The sequence below is a fragment of the Schistocerca piceifrons genome, chromosome 11 (assembly GCF_021461385.2).
Source record: "Schistocerca piceifrons isolate TAMUIC-IGC-003096 chromosome 11, iqSchPice1.1, whole genome shotgun sequence".
In the NCBI taxonomy this organism is placed as follows: Eukaryota; Metazoa; Arthropoda; class Insecta; order Orthoptera; family Acrididae; genus Schistocerca; species Schistocerca piceifrons.
The window spans coordinates 129,645,950-129,659,799 of NC_060148.1; the positions used below are offsets into that span (position 1 = coordinate 129,645,950).

Genomic DNA, 13,850 nt, shown 5'->3' on the forward strand with positions numbered 1-13,850 from the left:
CACATTACGATTCAATGCAAATATAAGACTTTAAATGTTATAAATTGCCATGCTCCAACAGAGGATAAAGAGGACAATATTAAAGAAGAATTTTACAACAAATTGGAACAGGTATATGATACATTCTCGAAAAATTCAATTAAAATAATTCTAGGAGATTTCAATGCCAAGTTAGGACATGAAAATCATTATAAACCTACAATTGGACCTCATAGTCTACATCAGCAGAGTAATGAAAACGGAACAAAACTTATTAGCTTTGCCACTTCCAAAAACATGTTGATCAAAAGTACATATTTTGCACATAAAGATATACATAAACAAACATGGGCTTCAAGAGATGGCATCACAAAAAATCAAATTGATCATGTATTAATCGAAAAACAACATCATAAATGCATACATGATATCAGAAGTCAAAGGGGAGCAGACTGTGATTCGGATCACTTTCTTGTAAAAGCCAAGTTCAAGATCTCACTCTCAAGACATAAATGGTCTAAATTAAATGGTGTTCCTAGGTTTAATACAATGAAACTGAAAAACCCAAACATTCTCAACCAGTACATTAGAGAATTAGAAACACACAAACCTGAAGTGGAAAGTAAAATTAACAATGATGATACTAATCAAGCCTGGAACGCTCTGAAAGAAAATATCACACGAGCAACTACCTCAGTTTTGGGACATTTTACTACAACTAAGAACCCCTGGTTTGATGCCGAGTGCTCGAACGCTATCGAAGATAGAAAATTAGCAAGGGAAAAATTCCTACAAAAACCAATAACACAAAACAAACTTATTTTTGAAGAGAAACAGAAACTTGCCAGGAAACTCATTAGGAAAAAGAAAAGGGATTTTATGAATTACAAATTAAAAAGAGCTGAGAATGACCGTACCACAGACTCCAGAGGATTTTTCAAGATCATAAATATGTTTAAAAGTGGGAATATAAAAAATTATGGACAGTTCATAACAGACCCAGATGGCTCCTTGCTAACAGAAAGAAGTGACATTGCTAACAGATGGAAGGAATATTTTAATGAGTTACTAAATGCTCCAACTATAAGCGTCTCTCAGGAAGATGACAATGAATATCTTACTGCTGACCCATCGGACGAAGAGCCCAGCTTAGCAGAAATTAAAGAAAGCATCAAGAAGCTGAAGAGACATAAAGCTCCTGGAAGTGATGGTATAGACACAGATATATGGAAGCTCAGTAAATTTCCTTTTGTAAACTGCTTACACAAAATCATCACCAACATCGGGAAGCAGGAACAGGTCCCACATGATTGGAAAGAAGTAGTTGTGTGCCCTATATACAAGAAGGGGGATCCAACAAATTGTTCAAACTACAGAGGAATTGCGTTACTAAACACAACATATAAAATTCTGACAAATATACTGTTAGCAAGGATAAGCCCTTACGTTGAAGACTCCCTAGATGATGCCCAATGTGGATTTAGACCTAACAGATCGACTATTGACAATATATATGTCCTAAGGATGTTGGGTGAAAAGAAATATGAATTCAATCAAAATGTACATATGCTTTTCATTGATTTTAAAAAAGCTTTTGACAGTATCAACAGGGAATATTTATGGAAGTGCATGAGGCAGATTGGCATCCCTAACAAATTGATAAATTTAATAAAATCTTGCACTTTAAACTCAAAATACAAAATAAAAGTAGCTAGCAAACTTTCTGAAGACTTTGAGGTTAAAACTGGAGTCAAACAAGGGGATTCACTCTCACCAGTTCTTTTTAACATAGTAATCAATAGAATAATCCAAAAAGTAAAGCTACTACAAATTGGAGCACAACTGGAAAGCAAAATTAACATTGTAGCATACGCTGATGACATTGCATTATTATCTGACAGTGAGAATGATTTGAAGCTTCTTACAGCACAATTAATTAAAGCCACAAATGGCACAGGCCTCCAGCTGAATACAGACAAAACAATGTACTTTATCTTATCCCGCTATCCATCAAATAATAATGTACTGCAAATTAATAACACAGCGTTCACAAAGACAAATGAATTTAATTACCTTGGTACAATAGTAACCTCTGACAACTCCATAAAAATTGAAATAGAATCACGAATTCAGAAGGCTAACAAATGCTACTATAGTCTCTTGACAGTTTTCAAAAGCAAGTTAATTTCTAGGAACACCAAACTACAAGTATACAAATCATTGATTATACCAGTACTCACCTATGGATCTGAAACCTGGACTCTCACAAAAAAAGAGGAAAACAGATTAAGAGTATTTGAACGAAAAATTTTGAGAAAAATATTTGGACCCATAAGAGATAGGATCAGTGATGAATGGAGATTGCTAAATAACAATGAAATTTACAAATTATATAAAGACTCCGATATAGTGGCCAAAATTAAAGCCAAAAGACTGAAATGGATAGGGCATGTCATCAGAGCACCACCAAACAGGACCATCAAGAAAGTGACTGAAGAGATTCCCACCGGAAGACGACCTCTTGGACGCCCACGCATGAGATACTTGGACAATATTCAAGACGATCTCAGAAAACTAGGACATGACAGACAGTGGCAAATTACTTGTAAAGACAGAGCAAAGTGGTTCAACATTGTCCATTCTGCAGCAAAAAGCCTTCATGGATTGTAATGCTTAATAATAATAATAATAATGTTGTAGATTGGTTGGTTCCTGATATCGAGGGCTTTGTTAGAGCTAGGTAGGTCAAGTGTAAATTGTTTTAGGTTTTTGAGTTACTGGTATCAAGGTCTTCATTAGAGATATATAGGTCATGCGAAATTTACACCACCACTAGCTTACATTTTTGTATTTTTTTGTTAAATTTTGTGGATTTTGTTTTGCAGTGTTGTCATTATTCTTACTGTCATTTATTAAGTTTGTCCTCTTCATTTGGTTTTCCTGATAGTTTCATTCTATTGCTGAAGTTAAATACTACACATGTTATTTATGTTTGTTCGCATGTGCTTGAAATAGTGTACACTAGGTCGATGGCATTACTGGTCGAAACATGTCTTTATGCCAATCTACCTTACATAATATAGAAGTAGATCACTTTATATAAACTGATTTTGTTCTTGGATATAGTTTGTGTGTGTTTTGATTAATTAAGAATAGTGCTATGTTCCAAGGATCATTGGTCTGTTTCTACCAAAATGGTGTAGTTTACATTGGTTTACACTCGGTACTCTTTTTTGTGTTTATGGCTACATATTGGATATTTACAGATTACCAGCCAGTTTATTGGATGAAAAGTAATAATGATGAACATATTGGTCTGTGTCACTGCTCATGTTACTGTTACAGAATATTTACATCTACTTCTAAATAGCACACGCAATCATTTTAGTCTCTTATACCACAAGGTTTTTGTTAAATATCCATCTTTAGAGAAGTTGCCAGAAGAAGCAATATCAGTTCAGATTTAAATTCGTGTAAATGTTCACAATAGATACTTTCCTTTGGTTTTATTCTTCAGTTTCTATTTACCATGAGCGGTTTTAAACTGATAAGTGATTTATCATCAGATGGTACATATTTATTGTATATTGTGGCTATTGTTGAATGCTTTTGAGAACTTTTGGCAGACTTAGTGATAAAAACTATTGTTATGTTTTCTTCTAAATTTTGATTAAAATAACTTCTTGGTTGACAGAGAGTTATGGTGGGGCAGGGTTGTTCATTATGTACATCCTTCCACATACTTAGAATGAGCAAAAGCTGCACATGCAATGAAAATAAAGCAAAACATATGTTCGGATTACTTGTATTATTGTCAGCAGCAGTGGGAAGTACGTCAGTGGGGTTGGTAGACAGAGCAACAGTGGGCTCTCCCCTTACTGTGCCTGAGAAAGCTGTGTGGTGCCTAGAAAGTCGGTCATTTAAGGGGGCACATAGGTGTCAAGAAAGAACTGCACTTGGCTGACTCCTAGCCACTGCCACAATCATAGTGTTACTTTACTCAAGGTGTAGTGTGGTTGTGAAAAATCAATTCAAGCTGAACTGTGATCTGCACTATCAATACAAGACGGAAGTATAACTTTTGTGTAAACTTTGCAGCCTTACCTAAGAATTAACAAAGTTGTGTACTATGGTATGAAGATATCTGAGAAGCTCCCATCTAACATGCAGCAAATAATTAGTTATCTCAGCCAATTCAAAGGAGGTTTTAAAACATACCTCATTAGAGACTCCTTCCACTGATTATCTTAGTGCAGGGATTTGATTCCTTCATTAGATGGATGGCAAGTAGTGTTCTGTAAACTGTCCTGTGTAATTACATATTTAGGTTATTCTTTTCTTAAAAAAATACTTGATTAATGAAGTAAATATTAATTTTCTGACAAGACAGCCTGCAGCTACCTAATATAATTGAAGTAGCAGCAGCTGTCCTTCTAATACACTAGAACACATTTAACTGGTCTCGAATGAAAAACAGCCCACAGTTGCACTAAATTATGTTTATTTTAAACCTTGACCATGGTTTCAGCTATAATAATGTAGCCTTCTTCACAAGTCATGCACACTAATAACTGAAAAATGTCTTAGCTCAGCAAATGCATCAAGACCAATAAAATAACTTCAACAGACATAAGCCTGTTTCGAACATAAGTAAAATTACATATGGCACTGTATGTCCTCTGCCACTACCTCTGTTATACTACAGCCACTGGGCTAAGACATTTTTCATTTATTAGTGTGTATGACTTCTGAAGAAGGCTATGTTATTATAGCTGAAACCATGGTCAAGGTTCAAAATAAACATAATTTAGTGCAACTGTGGCTGTTTTTCATTCGAGACAATTTTGTAATGGTTGCTGTTGTCACTGCCATGATGAAAATAATGAGACATTTAACTGGTATAAACAGACTTAGTATTAAGCACTATTGTGATAGTTTCTTGTTAAGATAGTGTACAACATAAGCAATGTTTGGTTGTTTTTTATTAAAGTGTGCCTTCACTTGTTCCGCAGACCTGTAGGTTCACCTTTATGGTGGGATGTACAGAATACAATGAATGCGTAGAAGAAATATCTGTTCTTTTGAAATTGTGATGGTTTATTTATGTCATGCCAAATTAGTAAATGTATATAATGTGAAGGTGCTGTTAGAATACTTAATGCCTTGAACATGCACCTACATAGTGACTGTCCGTAAATCCGTAGCATGACTATCTGCAGCTGCCCACTTGCAATGTGAATGCAGTACATCATCAGATTAGCTGATTCTGTCTCACCACTTGACAACTTAATACATGCCCAAATGTATGAGTTTTTCTCCTAGGTACTTCATTTGAGATTGATTTGTATCTCATTGGCGATGGAATGGTGTGCTCTACATACAAAATTTATGTTACTAATCAGTACATACTTAATTCTTTTCTAATATGACATGCAGTAAATGTTTGTTCTTTTCATTACTGCCAGGTTCTATCAAAAGTATTCACTAATTCATTCAGTATACCCTTGATTTATCTTCAGAAACACATCGCAAATCCAGTACCACACCAGAACTACATGACTGTACAACCAAATGCTCTCTGCCAGCACCCTATATTTTCTGGGATGGTTACTAAGGATAGGCCATGGCGAATACCCAGGACTGTTATTTTATATTTTACCATTTGTGCCAAATTAATGTGTCCGGTAATATATTAATGTTATGGCACTGCCAATATTAGTATCATAGATACACTTTAAAAATATCAAATGGTTTACATTCCACTGTGAAAACTCACTGTTATAAAATGTTTATTGAAGTGGATAACACTTGTATATCTTGTGTTGGAGATACTGTTGCAGTGAATGTAATTTTTTAGTATGACATTTTAAAAACAACTGCAGTAAAATAAATTTGTTTATTGCAAAAAGACTTATATCTCTTACATATGTTATATCATCTCATTTTATATGTGTGTTGTTCACAATTCCTGCTCACATCCCCACCCAGAGAAAGTAATTACAGAATCATTGCATACTGTTTCTCTCTCTCTCTCTCTCTCTCTCTCTCTCTCTCTCTCTTTCTGTGTGTGTGTGTGTGTGTGTGTGTGTGTGTGTGTGTGTGTGTGTGTGTGTGTGTGTGTGTGTGTGTGTGTGTAGCTATGACCTGTGATTGATTTGTAAAAAGGAAGAGGTACCAGTACTGTGACTTACCAGAGCATACCATCACAAATCGAGCACTGGCTATAACAACAAAAGCAGTTGTTTGGTTTAAAATAGTGACACCAGTAACTGTACCTGGACTACTTTGTCATTTCACAGCATTAAAAAAGGAAGATTTATGTTTGACAGTATTGTGAAAAGGATAGTTGCTACTCACCATATAGTGGTAGCACAACAAAAAGGCTGTCAAACACAGCTTTCGGCTAAACAGGTCTTCATTAGAGTTAGACAGCATACAACACACAAACGCAACTCGCACAGACATGGCCACAGAGAGAGAGAGAGAGAGAGAGAGAGAGAGAGAGAGAGAGAGAGAGAGAGATTCTGATGAAGGGCTGTTTGAATGAAAGCTTTGTCTGACAGTCATTTTGTTGTACCTTTCTTGACTCAGCATCTCCGTTATGCATTTATTATAATGTCCAGTGTTATGTGTTTCTTGTCAGTTATGTCCTTGTTCCTCACAGCCGCCCAAAGAAACTGATAAACGAAATTGGTCTTATGAATTTTTGTGTGGTGGAGGGTATCATGTAAGTGTTAATTAATGTAATCATGGGTCTGCCATGATAGATTCATCATTGAGTCAACATAGCAGAATTAAAAAATAATTTGAAAGTTGTGTTTGGCTCTGCATGGGATCTGAATCCTGTCACCTTCATCTTTTTTGTTGTAATAAATTTGGTTACACTGATACAAACTTCAGAAAGAGTACACTAGATAAAAGCTCCATGTATAAGGAGCAGTCAAATGAAAACAAGGCTGATGGAAAAAAGTAAGTAAACTGTTCAGTATTTCAAAAGTAATCACCATAGCCGTGAATACATTTATGCCACTGTGAGACAAGATGGTCAACCGCTTTATGGAAAAATGTTTGCGGTTGTCTACAAAACAATGATTGTACTCATGTGTGCACCTCTTGGTGTGAACCAAATGAAAGACCACGAAAGTTTCTTTAAGGCTCCAAAAATATGGAAATCACATGAGGAGAGATTGGGACTGTGTGGAGGTTGTGTGAAGGCTTCCCAGACAAAACTCTGCAACATAGTTTAAGAAAACAGCCAATAAAATGCCTGCCATGGTTGTATTGAGTACGCTGTAGAAGTTTTGCTGGGAAACACTTGCATGTTCTTCATAAAGTCCCAATCTCTCCCCATGTGATTTCTATATTTTTGGAGCACTGAAGAAAGACATTCATGGCTGTCCCTTTGCCTCAGATAAAGAGGTGTGTACCTGGCAACTACTGTCATTTTTCACAAAAGCGTTGACCGTTGTAAGGCAATTACTTCTGTATTAATGAATAGTTTACTGACTTTTTTCTCCACCTTTTTCATATTAATTTGACTGCCCCCATATGCCACTCTCTCTTAAGTTTGCCTTTGTAGTGCTGTGTACTATGTATACAAGTGCTGTGTGCTGGGTTAAAGATATCCCAAATTGGGCAGGTTTTCATAATCTTGCTAGATTATCTGCAGTGCAACAACAATCAACAGTAGCTTCATAATCACTGATTGATATGCACCACTTTGGATTTGAGAACTGTAGACTCGCTTTTTTGAGCTGGGGGCAGCAAATGAACTTGAAACTTAGCAAGTTGGAGTAACTCCATTTGCTATAAATCTACTTCTTACATTTCTTTTTTATATTAGGCTAGTAGTAGATGTACCACTTTTATATAAAACACCAAAATTTGTATTTAGATGATGTTTCAGTAAAATTCATTATTCATCAGTTTATCTGTGTTCTTTTAATGCCAATGGTATAGTTAATTTTTCGCTGTACATGTTCTCTTAAGAGATATCTGTAATTTGCTTTATTCAGAAGCCATATGCTCAGGAACATATTGTGAGCTAATAATTGTTTATTTACAGAATGACATAAATTATCTGAAAGCCCTCATTTCATTCTTATCAGTGTACATTTTATTATTTGTGACAAGCCATTAACTAAAATGTTATTTATAATTAAAATTTCCACACCCAAGAAATGATATTATAATTTGGACCTTTAAGTATGTTTATGAAATCATAAATGTAGTTATAATTTTCTTGCTGTAATTTTTCTGAACTACAAAATATCTTTGGTTATCAGAGTAATTTGACTGTTAAGAAATAAAGAAAACTACTATCCTGTTGAATTTACAAGAAGCTCTGTAAATTCCCACAGCAGTGCACATGGTATGAATAAAATAATCTACCCAACTTTTTTATTTCCCATTCATATATCACATAGATAAACCAAATTATTATTTGCTTCCCCATAATATCATTGTCACTAATTTCGAAATTGTTCTCTTTATATAGCAATAGGAATTTAGGTCCTACTAATCGTTACAGTAACATATCCATGGCAGAGTCATGATTAGCTATTTTCATCTTAATATCTCAATGTAAAAATTCATAGAATGCACTCATCCATTCCACATTTCAACGTCAAAGTCACTAATATGAGAAGATGTTACTGTTACAGTCCCACAGTGTGAGTATTTAATGAACTTGTTTGGAAAATCAGTCTGTAGTCATCCACGTAACTTCTCTGTGCTAAAGCGTTAGTAAAGCCTCAGTGACAAAGTTCTTTCAATTGCTATTTTATGAAGATTTACGTTTTGTAGACTTGGATGATGACTTTACCATGGAAAGAACCTGCCACTGTTTAGAGTTCATCAAGTGTAGTAGCTGACTTGGTTTATTTCAACTATAAAAATAGTTGACAGCAGAAGTTAATCTTCGTCACTGGGTGTTTTGGCACTAAGATATGTGAAGTAATCTCAAGCTTAAATCAATGATGTCATGTCCATCACTGAAATATTGGATTGCATTTTCAACCAATTTCAGAGACTGAGAGTACATACGTTTAGCATTATGAAAGAATGCTAGCAATATAACTATGTCAGTGATGTTACATAGTGTGTGTAGCTTTTCACTGGGCAACTGTAGAATCCGTAAGGATGATGAAAAGCTTCCTAATGATGCATTAAACATAAAATTTGGCTACTGATACAACTGAGTATGTGAAGAATGCACATTTAAAAAAGCATTTTGTAAGCAACTTCCTTTCCAACTGGAAAAACAGGTTGCCCAAAACTGCAATACTAAATGCTATATTGTACAGTGCACTTATTGACCCATGAAGTGTTTGTTTCTATTTCGTGGGGTAAACAAATCATATGAGGAATGACCCCATTTTGTAAAGATTTCTATTATTCATATACAAGATGTGGCTGTAAGAGTTACTGTTAAGTGACTGTAAGTTCATCAGGCAAATTTAGGAAAACTAAAATTACAACAATACCTACACAAAGTGTTAATGTGCACATCTTACAATGGAATTATGGAGTAGTCTACATACTAATACAGTGAGTTTGTTGAGGTGATGAATCCATAAACAATCAACACATTCCAAGTGTAGGAAACCTTGGCTAAATAGTGTTATACTGCTGAAGGCCAAATAGAATAAATAAAATAGTACATGAAACCTTTCACTGCATTTCCCTAACTTTCTGGATTAAATTCAGGGATAAGCATTATAGCTCTTGGATCAAACATAATTCCCTCCTCTTGACAAAATGATATTGTGTTCTAATAATAATATTTCTATGGGTTAGTACACACACTAACAGAGCAGTGTTGTAAAAGAGAGCAGTAGCACTTGAGTCAGATATACATTCCAGAAGTTACTATCCAGCATAAATATTTCATGATAATTACCTAAGACAAAGAGCTACAAAAAACAACTCTTGGTTAAGTAGGTGTAATTTTGTTTAGGAAGGACCTCATTTCAGGACATGAGACAAGAAAACATAAGAAAAGATATTTATTTTCACAGTTACTTTTTATTTTCTGTATATCATAAAGATTAATCAAATGTGTGTAATAAGATACATGATCACAATACCATTACTTCACATAAACAAAAATTTATGAATAGACCCAAGTGGTACAACAGCCTGCCAAGATATTTCAAGAGCAGTAACTGGAATATATACAGGTAGTGAATAAGCAGCATTGATTGTGAACTTCTCAGTACTGTATGGCATAGTCAAAAATGAAAGAACTATGATTTTACAAGTACAATTGAGAGATAGCAGAATCAAAAAACTGAATCTTACAATTCTGCAAGTGTCAGCAATTGCACACCTATTGCAGTGAACTCTACATTAAATCATGGTATCAGTTTCAGATACCACTATGAATGACTGACCTTACAGTGAAAAACAAATCATGTGCATTTTATGTAGTCATGTAGAACTGACAAAAATTGTTATTGAACAGGCAAAAGAGAGTGAGAGGGAGAGGGAGAGAGAGAGAGGGAGCATGCTGGAACATAGTAGAGACAGGATAGTGAGCTGCTGGTTGCAGCATCTGCAGATGCTGGGGCTGGTAGGGGGAAGTGGAGTAAAGTAGAGAAGGGAAAAGGATTCTGCCAATCTGCCAGTGGGGTAGAAGGTTGTGTAGGGTTGGAGTGGGAGCAGGAAAGGTTGAAATCAGGGTGGTGGTGTGGGTGGAAAGAATCCAGTCAGTGAAGCAGTCATTGAATTCGAGCATATCATGTTGGGTGGCATGCTCAGCAAACGGGTGATCCAGCTGTCTCTTGGCCAGTTTGACACTGGCCATTCATGTGGACACACAAATTGGCAGTGGTCATGACCATGTAGAATGACAGAAAATGGTTGCAGATAACTTGGTGGATCACATGACTGCTTTCACATTTGTCCTTGCCTTTGATGCGATGGAAGATTCTTGGGACAGAACTGGTTGTAGTATGGGTCAAGTTTTTGAATCTATTACAGGATAAGCCCCATGGGACAACTGGTTTCGAGCAGGGGTGGAGTGGAATAGGGGCATACAAAAATATTGCATGAGTTGAGTAGGCAGTGGAATACCTCTGTTTTTGTGTGTGTGTGTGTGTGTGTGTGTGTGTGTGTGTGTGTGTGTGTGTGTGTGTGTGTGTTGGGGGGGGGGGGGCGTATATTTTTCATTTCAGGACATGATGGGAGGTAGTCAAAACCCTGCCATTCTCTGGAGTATCATTAATGAACCATAATGATGACAGAAAAATTGTTATGAACTATCAGTAATGCAATACAAGTCATCCAATCTTAGCATTTTAAGAAACCTAAATTGTGTCATTGCCTTAGTCTTAAATCAGTTTTTATGTCTACAAATATATATCCTTTCCTTAGACCATTCTGCAAAAAATAAATCAATTTTCTCCAAGGTCTGTACAACTGCTTTAATATTAGTGTCTGGCATACAGTACAAAAATATGGTTATGATTTTTAACATGGGCTGTAACAGTGCAGCCGCTTCCATTGCGTTTTCTAGGACTGTATCGTCCACACTAAGGACACTATTGCACAAGTACTGTAAGCTCACCAACTTGATTTATGTAGTCTCTTCTATGCTATCTCTTCGGTAGCACAGCAGTCTGAAGTCATAAAGCTGAAAATCTTAATGATTTCAGGATGGTGTTTGCTCAAAAGTGTACACACCATCACAATTTTGGTTTCACTTTTTCATATATTGTCTTCAAGGTCCTATTGTTGGATGATGACCAATTCCTATCTTCAAATGAAGAAAAAATAATACTGAGGATAGACTATAATTATCAATAATAATTTGTTTAGCAAAAAGTGTAGTCATCTAGGACTTCGGAAAAGTATATGGAATAGGTTTACTCATGTGCATTGGCACTAATCTGTTTATGGGTACAAGCACAATACTGAAAATCATGGGAGATAACTAATGTCTCAATCTGTTAATGGAGTAAGCTACCCTGTGCATACAAATTGGAGTAACAGAAGTACAGCAGTCAAAGATGAACTCTAATAAGCACATAGTCAAAATCTGCAACATAAAATATGTCTACATCTGAACTTTATTATAATTATCTTGTAAGTTAATATTTCCACAAAATTTTAACTGTGTTAATGAAAAGTTGGAATGCTAGTCTTTACAATGAGTGGTATCATCATTATCAAATCTATTTAATAGCCCAAAACATTTTCACTGCTATTTACTGTAGTAAAATTTTAATCAGACATAACTTTTAATTAACATCGTTTTAAACAAAACTAACTGTGTTTTTGCTGTCACATACTGAGACTACAACTGTAACAATGAAATCTGACCTACATAACAAATGGGCAGATTTATGCCTACATCACATACAAATATTACTGAAAATCAGAACCAAAACACGCCCAGAGACAGAAAAGAGAGGAAAAAGCTATTGGTAGTAGTTTGGGTGTAACTAGAGCAGGTGGTGAATGCCAGCTCGAGCTGCCACAGTATGCCAGGACCATCCCCCGTGAAATGTACAGTTATATCTAATCTTCACTGAGCCAGTGTGTATTAACACATAATATAGTCTTCTTCTTTCCACCTTACATTTATATATAAGAATAGTCATGAGTCATCACCACAAAAGGGTAAAGGTCGATTCTTAGGCAGCAGCACATTATTGTCTTCACTTATACATAGTCTTCTGTTATAAGGAGATATATGAAAAGTTGACCAAATAATGTAATACTTAAACTTCAGTAATTGCGTGGAATGTAAACAGTGATATACTGAAGTGATCTAATAATACCAGTTAGATCTTCTCAATTATTTATCATGAAATAAACTAGAACTATTTGTTGTACGTGGTTAAAAGACAGCATGACATTCCCCCACTACATTTTTTTATATTACGAACAATATATGTCATGTACTCATGAGATACTTGTTTACTATCCGATATGTGCTTTCTGAATTTACCTTGCAGTTCGTTTTTATAGCAAAAAGTGCACTAAATATGGCATGAACATAGACATCATGCTACTCTACAAATCAACATTTTACATCTAGCTCCAAATAGTTTGGCACCCACACAGCCCCAAATGTGTCTACCTTTTTGATACGAAGGAGTGACCATCTTAGTCTGCAGTAATCTGCTGAGCAGTGTGCTTGGTTCAGCAGCTGCATTATTTGATAATGGGGTGATTTTCTTATTAGGCACTCCAGTCAGTTATATCATTATTCATACTGGGATGAGCTGTCCGTATGATCTTTTGCAGACTCGCTAACTGTAACTCAGGAGTTCTGCTTTTGGGTAGGCCTCATCTGTTGAACTGAATCCTCCCTACCAGATAATACTTGCACACAATGAAACCCCCACCACTTCCACTGTACTCACCCATACCTATCTGCACAGGTATGGGACAATACTTTACTCTTAACACTCTGCTTCCCCATTCAGCCTGGTCACACGCAACTGAACTGTCACCTAGCCACCCTAACCTAACCCTCTTGTTACACTACAGATCAGTCATCAGAACAAAACGCCTATTCAATCTTGTTATGTCAGTGTTCATTTAGGGAGATAAAGTATTTTTTACGCAACCTTAAAATTAATTTGCGTAAGAATATAGCATCTGAAATGTAGTGATAGAGAAGAATGGTGAAGATTATATGGGTATAATGGATAACTAAATAGGTGGTACTGAATAAATTTGGTAAGAAGAGAAATTAATCTAACAACTAAACAGTGGGACTGACTGTTAGGACACATCTCGAGGCATCAAGGAATCGTCAAGTCAATTTGGTATTGGAGGGAAGTGGGTCAGGTAAAAATTACAGAGGCACACCTAGGTTTTAGTACTGTAAGCAGGTTCAAATTGATCGAAGTTGTGCC

The 13,850-nt window shown here is 35.7% G+C and overlaps 1 protein-coding gene across 1 annotated transcript in view; it reads left to right on the top strand.

The window, feature by feature from the left end:
- The first annotated feature begins 528 nt into the window (after positions 1-528).
- Positions 529-13,850, top strand: part of LOC124719790 — a 42,836-nt gene continuing 29,514 nt past the window's right edge. Inside the window, exon 1 of the mRNA XM_047244986.1 lies at positions 529-1,216. Within this exon, the coding sequence (XP_047100942.1) occupies positions 529-1,216 (688 nt within the window). The remainder of the gene's footprint in view (positions 1,217-13,850) is intronic.